At 47.5% G+C, this 13,141-nt stretch overlaps 2 protein-coding genes and 1 long non-coding RNA gene across 4 annotated transcripts in view; 2 read left to right on the top strand and 1 right to left on the bottom strand.

The window, feature by feature from the left end:
- Nucleotides 1-733, bottom strand: part of LOC309885670 (carboxyl-terminal PDZ ligand of neuronal nitric oxide synthase protein-like) — a 30,710-nt gene extending 29,977 nt beyond the window's left edge. Inside the window, exon 1 of the mRNA XM_082775893.1 lies at nt 612-733. Within this exon, the coding sequence (XP_082632019.1) occupies nt 612-716 (105 nt within the window). The 5' untranslated portion in view covers nt 717-733. The remainder of the gene's footprint in view (nt 1-611) is intronic.
- Nucleotides 734-804: 71 nt separating this feature from the next.
- Nucleotides 805-5,027, top strand: LOC309885464. Of its 2 annotated transcripts, XR_014318802.1 has the most exons (4): nt 805-861; nt 1,421-1,536; nt 1,706-1,813; nt 4,905-5,027. It is a non-coding gene; the product is annotated as an uncharacterized lncRNA (long non-coding RNA). The 2 variants fall into 2 exon arrangements; XR_014318803.1 differs by lacking the exon at nt 805-861 and having other exon boundaries at nt 1,394-1,536.
- A 3,948-nt stretch (nt 5,028-8,975) lies between these two features.
- The window catches only part of TTLL11 (tubulin tyrosine ligase like 11), a 45,091-nt gene continuing 40,925 nt past the window's right edge, over nt 8,976-13,141 (top strand). The window contains 1 exon segment of the mRNA XM_082775578.1: nt 8,976-9,223. The gene's annotated coding sequence lies outside the window, so the exon portion shown is untranslated.

The raw sequence follows: 13,141 nt of genomic DNA, 5'->3' as shown, positions 1-13,141 counted from the left end.
TTCTGACGATATCCCTATTTCCTTGATACCCCACGACTGCGTGCGTTTAAACGGAGCCCTACCACGTCTAGCTGCTCAAGCAGGGGTCAGCTCAGGTGGGACGAGGAAGGGGGTGAGGGACGAGGTGTTCCTCAGCAGCAGGTAGCAGCCTGCAGCTCTCTGAGGGATCGGGAGCTGTCACCTCGTCGTGGCAGGAGCAGGACCCTGCACAGTGAGGGGACAGAGCCAGGATGCGTGCAGCCAGCGCCTGCCCCTCTCAGGGGGGGTCCTCAGCACATAAATGAAGCACACCAGGCTCGTAAGCACCAAAACAGCTTAAAAAAAAATGGGAAAAATAAAAGAACCTGTTTGTGATTTTAAGCAGAAAGCTTCCATAGTTCATCAGCATCTTCCCTCAGGCCCAGCACCCAGCTGGGGGCACCTCAGGGATGCTCCGGGGGGTGGGGGGAGCACGGCGAGACCCCGGCCTCGACCCCCCCCCCCCCCCCCAGGGCTGCTCGGTAACGGGGCCCAGCACCACAGGGGGGGGGACCCCGGGGAGCCTCCGGGTGTCCCTTGGGGTGGGGAGGGGGCTCCGGCAGGGGGGGGAGCGGTGCCGAGCCGCGGCTCACCTTGGCCTGGAAGTGGATGCCGTGCTGGAAGGCCTCCTCGTTGTGCAGCGGGACGCGGGAGTCGCAGCCATCGTCCACCAGGTTGTACCGGTTCTTCACCGGCATCGCGGCGGCGGCGGGGAGGGCGGCTCAGGCCGCGGCGGGAGGAGGAGGAGGAGGAGGAGAAGGGGGGGACATGGCGGGGGGGGGGGGCGCCCGGCCCCGCGGAGCCCCGCGGCTGGAGGAGGAGGAGGAGGAGGAGGATGAGGAGGTGGTGGCGGCGCCCCCCGGCTGCGCGGCGGCTCCGGGCGGCGGCCGGGGCATGAGGAGGGGAAGGAGGGGAAGGAGGGGAAGGAGGCGGCGGTGGAGGAGCCCCGAGCCCGGCCGCGTTTTGAATGAGCGTCCGCGGGCACCCAGCGGGGCCCCGGCCCCCGCCGCGGCGCCATTGGCCCGAAGTTGCCTCATGTGATGCGGGGGGCGGCGGCCGCCGGCACCGGACCCGGCCCGGGGTGGTTGGGGCGTGTGGGGGGCCCGCCCCGGCCGTAGCCGCTGTGGAGGCGCCCCCCGAGAGGGTACGGGGCGAGCCCCGGGCGGCTCGGGGAAGGGGAGGCCGCAAGGAGCCGCTTGGGGTTTGGAGGTTTTGTCGGGGTGGGTTTGTGCCCCCCGGGGGGGGCTGCCCCGCGCCCCCTGTGCCTAAAAGCCCCGCCGGTCCCCACACTGCGGTCCCCAGGTGCTGGGAGCTGTGCTGCGAGACCGAGGGTTAAGGATGCAGGCCCGTCCTGGTTGAATTGTTTGCCTTTTTTTTCTTTTTTCCTTTTTTTTTTTGACAGTTTAAGTCACGCTGTATAATTTCGGCAGCACCTGCTGCACGCCCTTCGTTGGAAATTCTGAAAAAGACTTTGTGCAGAACGAGCTGGGCTCTCGCAGCAACTTCTGTGCGCAAACAGTAGGCTACAACAATTACACACGTCCCATTTTAACGTGACGTAGCTTCGTTAGCAATTAACACGTGCCCTCTGCTCGAAGCCTGCATGGTTGATGCCCACTGACCAACTCAATACACTGCCGGGATTTGGGGCTTTTGCTGTGCACTTAGGCTTCTCTTTCCTTCCCAGCTTTGTCTCGTGGTGCAGCTCTGCCAGCACACAGGAGAGCCCCCACGGATGCCGCCCTGGGATGCCCGACGTGCCTGAGCAGCTGGATCTCAGCAGGCATCAGCACAGGTACGGATGGGTGCAGAGCCGTGCACGGCTTGGTGGCAGGACCCAGGACTTGGCTTCCAGCTGTTAGTACAGCCGCACTCTGTCATTTACAGGAACGATCAGAAATGTCAACTGCATAGAACCCAAGGGGATGGGGCTTATATTTGCTCCGGCTGATTTCATTTGGCTTTCTCAGAATGAATTTCTGAGCGATCAGTTATAACTTTCATACAAATATCCACCCAGATGGATGCTTGGGCATTGCTGGACACCACCTTTTGTGTGGCTTTAACATTAGCAGGAGAGAAAATTTTGGCCACAGGCAGACAGTGCACTATTCCCTGTCTCCAGCTCATGAGAGTAATCATCTTGAGTTTCTTGGCATCTCTGGAGACTTGTAAGTCAGAAGGGAGATGGACAGGAGCCAAAAATCCAGAAACTTACAATTAAGAGAGCGAGAAAAAGTCCAAGAAATTAATGTTGGTTCATTGACTCTGAGCCTACATGTTCCAGTACTTTGTGGTATTAGCAGCTCATTCTGGCACTGTGGACGTAGTGCTGGGATGAGTTCTGTGGTCAGCGTCTGTGCTGTTTTTCTGTTTCCAGACAGGCTTTTTTTTTTTAATTATTATTATTTCAAAGTTTAAATGTTACATTTCCTTTCTTTTTAATATCCACACACACTCTTTCATTCAGCATAACTCAAAATCAGCCTAGATACACATCTCACTTGCAGAGTCATTGGTTTAGCTATCTGTTGATTTTGCCTACTTAGAATCTTCCATGGCACTTATCTTGTAGAAATACTGATATAAAAAAATATCTGTTGACCAGAATGAAAAACCTAGATTTTGTGTGGAAATGGCCTTGGAGGGATGGAGCAAAGTGCAGTCCTTGGTTCTCCTAAGCCCTAAGAGTAGGAGATGCCACTCAGTCATCTGGGCACAGCCTGTGCTTGTGCTTCCTTTGATGCTAACGCCAGTGAAGCTCACCCAGTAAGAGAAGAAAGCCTAACACAGCCACTGCTAGCGAGTCTCTACATTGATTCTGCAATACTGCATTTTAACTGAGGCATGCACGAACCTGTCACGGTACTGAGCAGCTGAAAGCTCCTCCTCATTTCCCTCCCATTGACACAAGAGCGTTCCCATGTGAGTGGGAGCATGTGGACTTTGCTTGGGAGAGTCAAATCTTTTAATCTGGTAGACAGGATGAAATAACAAGAATGGGCTTTTTATTTCAGTTCTGATGCTCTCCGGTATCCTGCAGATTATAAAATCCTTTGGGTAGGGGGACGGAAATATTTCACAGGAATCCTGGGAAAAAATAAGGCAATTGTGATTTAATAAAGCTTGCAGTGCCAGACTGTTATATCACAATTGAATGGAGTTGTTTAATATTCCGTGTTCATTAACTTCCATGAACTCTTCATAGGGCTTAGCTCTTCTAAGGTTAATGGTTTGGATCTGTGTTTGAGATTTGAGTCTGAAGGCTGCTGAACTTACAAAGCCATTAGTTTTCTGTTTCTTTGTTGGGCAAAGAAAATTCTCTGACGCCACTGCAGGTAAGAAAAGCTGTCTTTCCTTCTGGATAATAAAACTGGGCAAATATGTGGAATTAAACTGTTACACCGTATATCATCACAGATTTGGTATAAACAAATCCTTAGAAGCATTACCCTTTCTTGACGTGAGCGGTTAGCCAAACTTCATAGTGGGTGTTTGCATCAGATGGAGGTACTGAGCTAGTTATTCCTTTGATGTGCAAAGCACACTTAGAAAGTCCCATTTCTCTGAACACGGTGGGAGTTAGGCACCAAAGACAGCTTCTTGGCTCAGAGCTTCAAGTGTTCTTGCGGAGAGCAGGTTTGTATCAGCTTTCTTTTTCAGGCACAGCTACCAAGGTTTCTTTCCTTCTCTTTCTCTTACACATGCACGTTTCAATCTTTGCATCGACATTCACTCCAAATGGAAATCTCTCTTCATTTATAGTTTCCTAATTTGAAGGGACCTTGAATGAGATGTAAATCAGGTAGAGGGTATTTATAGCATGTCCTTTAACTGTTTCTTCGGTTGATTTGCATGGAAGGTAGCTGTTGCTCCCATCCGATGCTGTCAGGTTTCTTCCAAAACCCACTTTCACAATTCAGATAGGGAAGTTGCAGAGACGCTGCACACTTTCCACAGGAGACTTGGTTTTGATGCCAAGAAATTTTCCTCCCTTCTGCTAACCATTTTAAGCACTTATTTCTGCTCTGCAGAACTGCAAAGATTTTAAATGATAAATAAGATGTGACATAGCAAGAACAACCACACCGACATCCAGTAACAGCCGATAAAACCTCCTTTATGGGAAATCACATCCATATCATGCTCCTAAGATCTGAGAGATCTCTACAAGTTTGCTATCTTAGTGGATGTGGTTTTGTCATGTCATTTTTATTAGCATTATTAATACTTGTTCTGCTGCAATTTTTACAGCAAATCTCCAATGTACTTTCATGGTAGCAGACTTTCAGTGTGCCAGTGGACAGCCTTGTGAGATAAAGCAGCTGAATTCACTTGCCAATCTTCAGCAGATGTGTATTCTCTTGAATACAGAAAAATGCTGCTTACATTTAATAAAGGGACAGAATGAGGCAAAGTATGCCCAATTTATAGTTACTGAGAATCAGCAGTTACTGCAGTAAAATTTAATAGATTAAGACCAAACGGACTTATTTCTGTACGTAATGCTAACAACCAGCTTCTGTCCCCTCCTTCTACAGAGCAGGATGAGCTGATGTGGAGGCAAGGGAGGACAGGCTGTTATAGGAACAACATGCTCTGCTAGTGGAAGCAAAAAATGTATGTTGCTTTTGGATTTCTAAAATTTCAGATGTGTTCTACTTCCTTCACAGTCACTTCTTTACTCAAGGGAAGCAAAATTAAACAGCATTACCACACAGCAAGGCTTGTTGGCTTTTCTTGATATCTTAAAACACTGATCAAAAGTTAAGACAGAGACTTAAGGGGAACAGCATGTCGGGAGTTCTCCAAGGCCATGAAATGTTGTCTTACAAAGCTACTGTGAGGTCAGAGGGTTATGTATGTGTTTTTCCCTCTGTTCTCAGAAGCTGCCCTCTCCTCTAGTGGAAAAGAAGATCTGGAAGCAAAGGAAGGTAGAGAACTCTATTCCAAACAATGCAGATGCCCAACCTTCATTTAAATGAATTGGTCTGGACCTTCAGTTTAACGTAAACATTGGGAACAAATCAGAATATCTGCTTAACTTTTTTGTATAAGTAAATTATCAAAATAAAGGTGGATGAAATGGTAGAAAAAGGTTATTCAGAACCATATTTTGTCCTGCAGTTACTCCTACATCAGATAACTCTCTGTGATCACTAGGTGATAAAGTAAAATCTTTGTTTAACCAGTTAAGCCTGGAAGCAGCAACCACATCCTATAAATGGTGCTGTGTGGTGAAATATGGAGGCAAGGTACTGTTAGCTGAAATTGTGTGATGTTACTCTCTGCCGTATCAAGGATTTGAAGAAAACAAGGAAAATATCACAAGCAAAATCTTTCAGTGAGTCTCTGAGGGTGCCATATGATGTGAACTCAAAAGTGACATGTGGAACAGGCTACCCCAGCGTCGTTCTTTCAGTCCTCCTCAGTCAGCGTCATGTGTTCTCTGCAAGTACAGGGTCTGCTTCGTTAGATGATTATAGCAGATTTGTGTCTCTCAAGAAGAAACAGAAGCTTAAGGTCTTCACGGTTCAGCTTTGTAGCATAGCCAGGAAATCTGCCCATTAGAATTGCAAGCCTCTTTCATGCATGGCCAGTTCCAAAGTTTGGTGCAGCAGGATTTGGGAATGAAAAATGTCATCTATAATTATGCATATTTTCATCATCTTCTGTCATGCAAATCCCCCCTCCCCAAATATGCAGCAAATGTTTTGTTTGCATATGTAGGTCAACCACAAATCTGCAGTGGTCTAACATAAATGTTGGAAGCATAGGTTGATGTAAACAAATTTAAACCCAGTCTGAGAAGCATAATAACAACACTGATGTTTTCCAAGTCTGTTTACTAGATATGTTTTCTTCTGACATTTCATTTTATAAAACATTGCTTTCCTGTTGATTTGTGAAAGTACAATTGTCAGAAGATATTCACCATTATTGCAAAAGGAACTATAAACGTCATAAACGGATGGATAGTTCTCAATGAGTAACTTATTTTTATACAGGAGCTTGAAGAATGTATTCTTTTTCAAAACAGTTAGCCAGAGTATTTCTGCAAGTAATTCTTACTTTGTGACTGGAAGGAGCCCAGTTTTATATGATATTTTAAAAAGATTGTATGTTCGTTTTACACATTATGTGCCACGGTGTTTTACTTCCCTGGGCTGTCTTTTTTAAAAAAGTATAGAAGAAATACATTTATTGTTCTTACAATGCTAGAGAAACACTAGAAATTTTGATCCAGACTCACAACAAAAAAGCTTACTAGAACTCAAATTCACCATTTAAGAAAACCATTGTGACCTATTAAACTCATAAGCTTAGTGTGCGCCCATGTGTGATTCATGAGTTTGGTATGCCACAGGTAGGCAGTATGGTTCATCTCCAGTTTGAGAGGTGCTTGGATCGACATTGTCATGGTGAGAAGCCCATACTGCTCAATTTACTGACTTGGAAAGTGTAATATTAAAAATTAGGCTTTCAGTGAGAATATCCCTGCAAATGAACGAAGAGTCCTCTTGCTGGTAGATCCAGCTTGCAATTTTCAGCAGGATACACTCTCCCTCTGAATTACCTTGCTAGCTCATTACTACTCAACCTATACTTTACTCCCCTACCTTGCAGTACCCGAGTATCACGCACAGTCAGACTTCATGCTGTACACCGCAGACCATCCCTATTTATCTCAACATGAAATGAAGGTTTTATCCATACTACACACTGCAAACCAGGTATCTGATGTATTACAGCTGCTCTGGTAGAGAAAGCACTAGTACCTTATTAGGCTATAAGAAATGTGGATGTGTAATAATTAGATACACAAATATTTTTCCTTTGCAATCATTTAGTTTGGGATTTCCCGTGCTCTGAAGTCTCATAGTGCCTTGACCCATCTTAACTATTTCCCTGGCTTTTCTTCAGCACTGCTGATATTGGTGATGATAAATCTCTAAAATACGCTTTAAAAAGTGTTCATCCAGGGGCCTGGCAGTAAAATCAGAGGCAGCCCGAGTCAGGTCACCACTTTAAATCACACTCCTGTTGGCAGACACCAACAATTGCTCCCATCTGGTGGTGGTTGGTGAGACAGCCAGGATGCGCCCTTACACATTTTTTTGAAACATGCGGAAAAGGCAATCCCCAGACAGAACATCGTTGCTCAAGTTATAGCCCCACCGAGCTCCTGTTGGCTCAGTGAAATGCTCCCAACTTTTCAGTTATGAATTGTCACAGCTATAAAAAAATGCATATTTAATAGCAACCAAGAGTGAGCTATGTGATCTCACTTTCCTGGTCACGTCACATTGTAAGACACAATGTTGTAAATAATTAATTAATGAGTGTCTTCGCCTACAAGGGTGAATGGCAGAAGATAGGTGAGGCGCTGAAAAAACGCAGGCACTGTTTGCAGGTGACGGTCTAGTTGGCTGTTGAAATTAGAGAGAATCTGGGTGAACAAACTTTCTTCTTTGTAAACTGCTGATAATTTGTGGAAAAGGGCCCAGATGTCCAGTGACAGGTAGTGACACACTGTGCTTTGATTTCTGTAAAATACCAGGAAGCATGAGACGAGAGTGAGACATTAATCCAGATGTTTCTAAACCTGGTGTAGCAGGTAGAAGATATGTGCATGTCTCATCCTGGTCCTTGGAGTTCCCGACTCGGGATCTTAATCTTCCTGACGTGACCTTATTATTTTAACTCACAGCTAACGGAAAGTCCCAAATTCTGCTGCATTTATTTAAATTTTGCTTTCATTTAAGTGATTTTTCCCCCCCTGACATCCTGTTTCGGTCCTGCCCCTTCTACAGACCGAGAAAACGAGTCTAAGGACAGCAATTTCGCACAATCCAGGTGATTCCCGTCTCTGCCCCCCTCCAGCCCCATTTCAGGGGGCGCAGCGCCACCTCCTGCCCGAGCCGGCCCCAGGCAGCCTCCTCGGCCCGTCCTGCTTTTGGCATTTCCCATCTCTATTTTTGCTGTCCTTTGGGACACCGGGCAGGTCACTCGTGTGACCTCAAATTCATCGCGTCTCATAAATTAATATTGTGGGGGCTTCATATAACCGCACGTAAGATTGTTAGCTATGGACACTATAAGAGACAAATGGTTTTTGTGTTTTCTTGCTGTGCTTTTGATTCCCTCCAGCAGTGTAGGAGCGTGTTTAAGTACAGATACTGCTCTTTAGTGACTCCAGAAGCACAGTGCTCAGCTGAAGTGTAGCACCGAGCGCACCCTGAGTGCAGGAGCCCTGGGAGGTGTTTTGAGTACAAACCCTGCGGATTTGGGGCTGCAGAGCCGTTCCGGCAGCGTGGCCCTGAGCAACAGGCCCAGTGCGGGTCTGCCAGCCGTACACCTCCCGAGCAGCTCCTGCAGGAGGCTTTCAGCACAAACAATTCGGGTAGGTACAGAAACTATTTAAGGGTTGATACAGAAACTGTTTAATCACACAGTGGCCAGGGCAGCAAGCTGGGTGTTACTGGACAAGGACAAGGGACTGGGGCCGAGGCCCAGTGGCAGCCCACAGCACAAAATCCCTGATTTATCTCGGTGTGAGGGGATTTGGGCACCGCCTGCCCACACTGACAGGGACACGGATACGGATGTGTCAACCCCCAGCCCCACGGCTGACAGGGGGCGGCTGAGGGGCTGGGCCGCCCGCTTCCAACATGGCCGCCGCGCCCCGCCCCTTTCCGAAATGGCCTCCCCGGCAAGGGCGGGCGGCCCCCTGCCCGCTCCCAACATGGCCGCGGCGGCGTCGTGACGTCACCGCACCGGCGGCTGGCCCCTCGCGCGCTCCGTCCTCAGCCTCACCCGCCCGGGCGTCGGCGTCGCCATGGCAACGCGCGGGGGCGGGCCGGGGCCCGGGGCCGGGCTGAGGCGGCGGCGGGGAGGGATGGAGGCGGCCGGGACCGGCACCGGCACCGGCACTGGGACCGCTCCGGGGGGCTGCGCCTCGGCCCGGGAGGCGGTGGAGGCTCCGGGGTCCCCGGCTCTGCCCTCCCGGAGAGAGGAGGTGGAGGAGGAGCGGGAGGCAGCGGGGCCGTGCCGCGGGCGGGCCTCGGGCCGGCGGGGAGCTGAGGCGGGCGGGGGCCGAGGCCGAGGCGGGCGGCGGCCGCCCCGCGTCACGGTGGACAGCTCCAAGGCCAAGACGTCGCTGGAGGCGCTGAAGATCAGCCTGAGGCAGCTGCGCTGGAGGGAGGTGGGCGCCGGGGGGGCTGCGGCCCGGCCCGGAGGGGGAGGGGGGGGTGGTGGCACGGGAAGAGGCGAATTGGGGCAGAATCGGGGGTTTTGAACTCCTCGCGTGAAGCCTGAGGAGGTTTCTGCTGGGTGGTGTAGCGCAGGGGTTAAAGGGTTCTCTGGGGGTGAAGAGCGGCTTTCTGCAGCATCTTTGTAAGTGTTTTTATAGGAACAGATGGCTTCTGGGAGCTTTTCTAAAAAAAGAAAAAAGGTAACTCTTTTTTTAGGTTACTCTTGTACTCTTTTGGAAGAGGGAAGCGAAGTGGAGGGCTGGGATGAAGAAATGTTCCTTTGTGCAGCTCCCTGCTTCTGCCTTTTGTCTCTCCCTCCGTCCCTGGGCTCACCAGATCCCGATGTTTCTTTGCACCTGGTGCCTTGTAAAGGAAACTTGTACAGACCTGGGGGAGGCAGTCCTTCTGTGTTATCCCTAACTTCGGAGTTAGAAGCTTCAGGAGCTCCGTCCCGTTCCCTGCTGCTCTCAGTGCAGAGCAGGAGCTGAGCCCCCGAGGAGGAAGCCCCAGGCTGCTGAGGTTCCCTCTTGTCCCCCGCGGGGGTCCGTCAGCAGCTTTGCTCTGCGTTGTGCTGACCGACATCCTTCACATTTAATGTTTCTTTGTTGTTCTTATTTGGCTAAGTTTTTGTGCTCAGAGTTTGTGAGCTCCCCCCCTGGATTTTGCAGGCACGCTGTGCTGTCCTACAGCCTGACTCCTTCCTCCCAAATATCCACACTGCATCATCGGCGTTCTTCCTGCTCCATATTCCCCAACAGCAATTGCTTCTGGCGTCACTTAATCTTTTTCTGTTTGCTGTCTCCCTCAATACCCTTTCTTCTCCATCTGTTTGCATGGTCAATATTTCTCATTTAGTCTGTTGCTTCCCCCTGCAGCCTTTTCTTATTCCTAACAAAGAAATGACCAGGTACGGAACTGTGGGACATCTGCCTGTACCGTGGAGGTGGCTAATAACTCATCCCTCTCAAACAAGTCCCTGCAATATATTTCTGTAGGGTTTTCAGCTTATTATAGTGAAGAGGTCAATATGTATGGATGTGACGTTATCTTTTGTCAAGCAGGTATTTTCTCATGTGTCAGATCAGTTTTCAGATCCCCCCAGGTGTACTGAAAGGGGAAGTATTAGCAGTATCTCCTTGCCAGTACTGGTTGCATTGTGGAAAACATGAGGATGAAAATCTAGCACGGGAGCAAGACAAACTATTGATTTCAAGGTAGCAGACCTCAGTAGATGCAGGGAATTGGTAGGCAAGATCTGGTTTAGATTTGAAGAGAAAAGTAAATGACTTTAAGAAGAGAAATTCAGGGAAACCTCTTTGGGTCAAGTTGCATAACATTTTGAATGCTTTTCCTCTCAAACACTTAGCAAAATAGCACTGTGGTGTTCAAATAATTGTCGCTGATGTCCAAATAGCCTTGGAAACAGGGTCACCATTACAGCAGGACTGGTGGAGGGACCACACATTATTTCTTGTACAGTCCATAAAAATAATGTGAAAAAAGTCTTAGAAGTATTAGTGAAACGTGTATATTGAAATAGTGCTGGTTTAGGGGCTGGTGTTTCACTCTTTTTCACTCTGTGATACTTCTCCAGTTGTTTGCATTTTGGGCTTTGATTTGGTATATTTGGCCCTTCTCTCCCACCACTTCTTACATCCTTTCCCATCGCTGCTGTCATTCTGTTTCTGTTCTGCACGTTTGCTGCTGGCTGTGCTGTCTTGAATGTTCTCTTGGGCAGATGTTACACTAGGTTTTTAAGGTGGACTACGTTTTCCTGATAGCTTTTTCTGTCTGATGGATAGCATTATGTCAGTGTCACACAGGCTTTTGTTTTAAGTCATACATCCTGAAAGTTCCTTTCTGTGGTTCCCTTGCCTTGCCAGAAGGGCTTTGTTTCAGTCACAGGCTGTAGTTGCACTATGCTCCCTGATTATATGAGTGTTAAATACCACTGTAGGAAAAAAACAAAACCCGAGGAAGACTGCTCTAAGCGTGGCTAATACCGGTGAGCAGTTTATCCACGCACAGGGCGGACCTTTTAAAAAGCATTGCAGAACCTTAATGGGCATGCCAGCGAAGCAATTACTGGTATTGCTAGATTGGACGATCTGATTTAGTGTGTCAGATTCTTTTAAATGAACATGATACGCCAAATGCAATAATGGGCACAAATTGAGCTTGCATCCTGAGTTTATTCATGGCTTAATAAATTATTTTATTTGGCTAGCTTTCAATTACTAGGGAAATGGAAGAAGCAGATGTCTCGGGCATCAACTGTCCCAACATCATGCGTTTCATTTGTCTTGCTGTTCAGGAGCTGCACAGAGGCATAAAATAGTTTGAAATTTTATGCTAGGAGAAGCTGACTAGAAGACGAGTCATTTAACTTGTCATTAAATGTGATGGAACAGACTGATGTGACCCAGGAGACAATTTAAATTATTGGCTTCCAATCAAAAGGTAGAAATGACCTGTCAGGCAACTTGGCTGTGATTGATTATTAATTGTGTCAAAGCTGTGAAAACACTTCTCTTCACTTTGTGGCCTTCTGTTTGTCTTTTCTGACAAATGCCCCAGCTCTGAATAAAAAAGACTTTAAATGGGTTCTTTGAAGGCTTGGCAGTCGGTTGTAGGACCGGGCTGAGCAGATAGATGGAGGCAGAGATGGCTTTGGTCATGTTTTTTAGCTCTGTCCCCTGGCAGCAGTGAGCACCCCAAGTCCTTGGGCTGCCTACACCCTGCCTTTGCCATCGGTCAGAAGCTGGGGAGGTGGCAGAAGACCCCTTTTACCCAGCAAGATTAATTCATGTCTGCCAAGCACTGCAGAGTGAGCAAAATAAACCTGACTTGTTTGTTCCTTTCCAAACACTATTCTCATGTGAAAGTATAGTGCAGATGATAAAGAATCCTTTCCAGCATGTCCAGGAGGTGAGTTTGATCCCATTGTTGGATAAATCCAAATAATCTTGATATGTCAGAAGAAAAGTTGCTGGGCTATCTGAATTGCTGATTCTGGGCTGGAATGGCTTCCGCTTTCCAGTCCAGAGGTGCTTCCTCTTCATCTGTTGTGAAATGATTTCTGTGCAGTGTTTGTAAAGTGCTTTGATATCCTCAGCAGATGAAAGGTGTTATATAAATGCAAATTTTGTTCTTTGCATTTCCATTTCATTTAATAAATAAATAAGTTGCTCAGGTTTTAGTGGGAAGGGTAGTATGAGACCTAACACGGAATCTGTATTCTGGACGTACCTGTGGAAAGGTTAAGGCCACTGATTGTCTTTCAGAGCCTAACAGAATTAATTTCCACATGTACAAAACCAGTTTTTGCAGGCTGAATAATAATGGAATAAGTGAAGAATCCCCTAGCTCTGCTTTTTGGGGTATTTCATCCTTAGGAGTACGGAAATAGAGAAAAGATGTGTCGCTAAATTAGCGTTTGAGATTAATTTTTCAAAGCTATTTGCTGAAACTGAAATTTTAATTAAAGTAGCAAATGAAGGAAATAAAAAAAAATGAAACTTATAAAGCTTTTGAATGAATTCTGTATCCTGAAAGTGCTGTGGTCAGAAGTATAGCCTGCTCATTTGAAGAAGATGTAACCTAATAACAGGGCAGGCTCCTGTGAATGCGCTCCATGTGGTAATTAACAGCATCTGCAGGGGGTTGCAGATAAAGTTATTTGGGCTTTGGTTTCTTTGAATAAAGGGACTATGTCTAAGAGAACCAGCAGGAAAAATCAGGGTACCTGTTCTATACAAAACTAGCCACTATTATTGTAACAGAGCTTATACATGTCTGATTTTTATTAGTGATTTTTTTTGCTTTAGGTAGTTGGAACTGCTAATATCTAGGGCATTTGTTTTTACTGC

The sequence above is a fragment of the Aythya marila genome (assembly GCF_965140915.1).
Source record: "Aythya marila genome assembly, chromosome: 19".
NCBI lineage: Eukaryota > Metazoa > Chordata > Aves > Anseriformes > Anatidae > Aythya > Aythya marila.
Note: the sequence above shows the minus strand (reverse complement) of the source record. Positions and strands in the feature narration are given on the sequence as shown.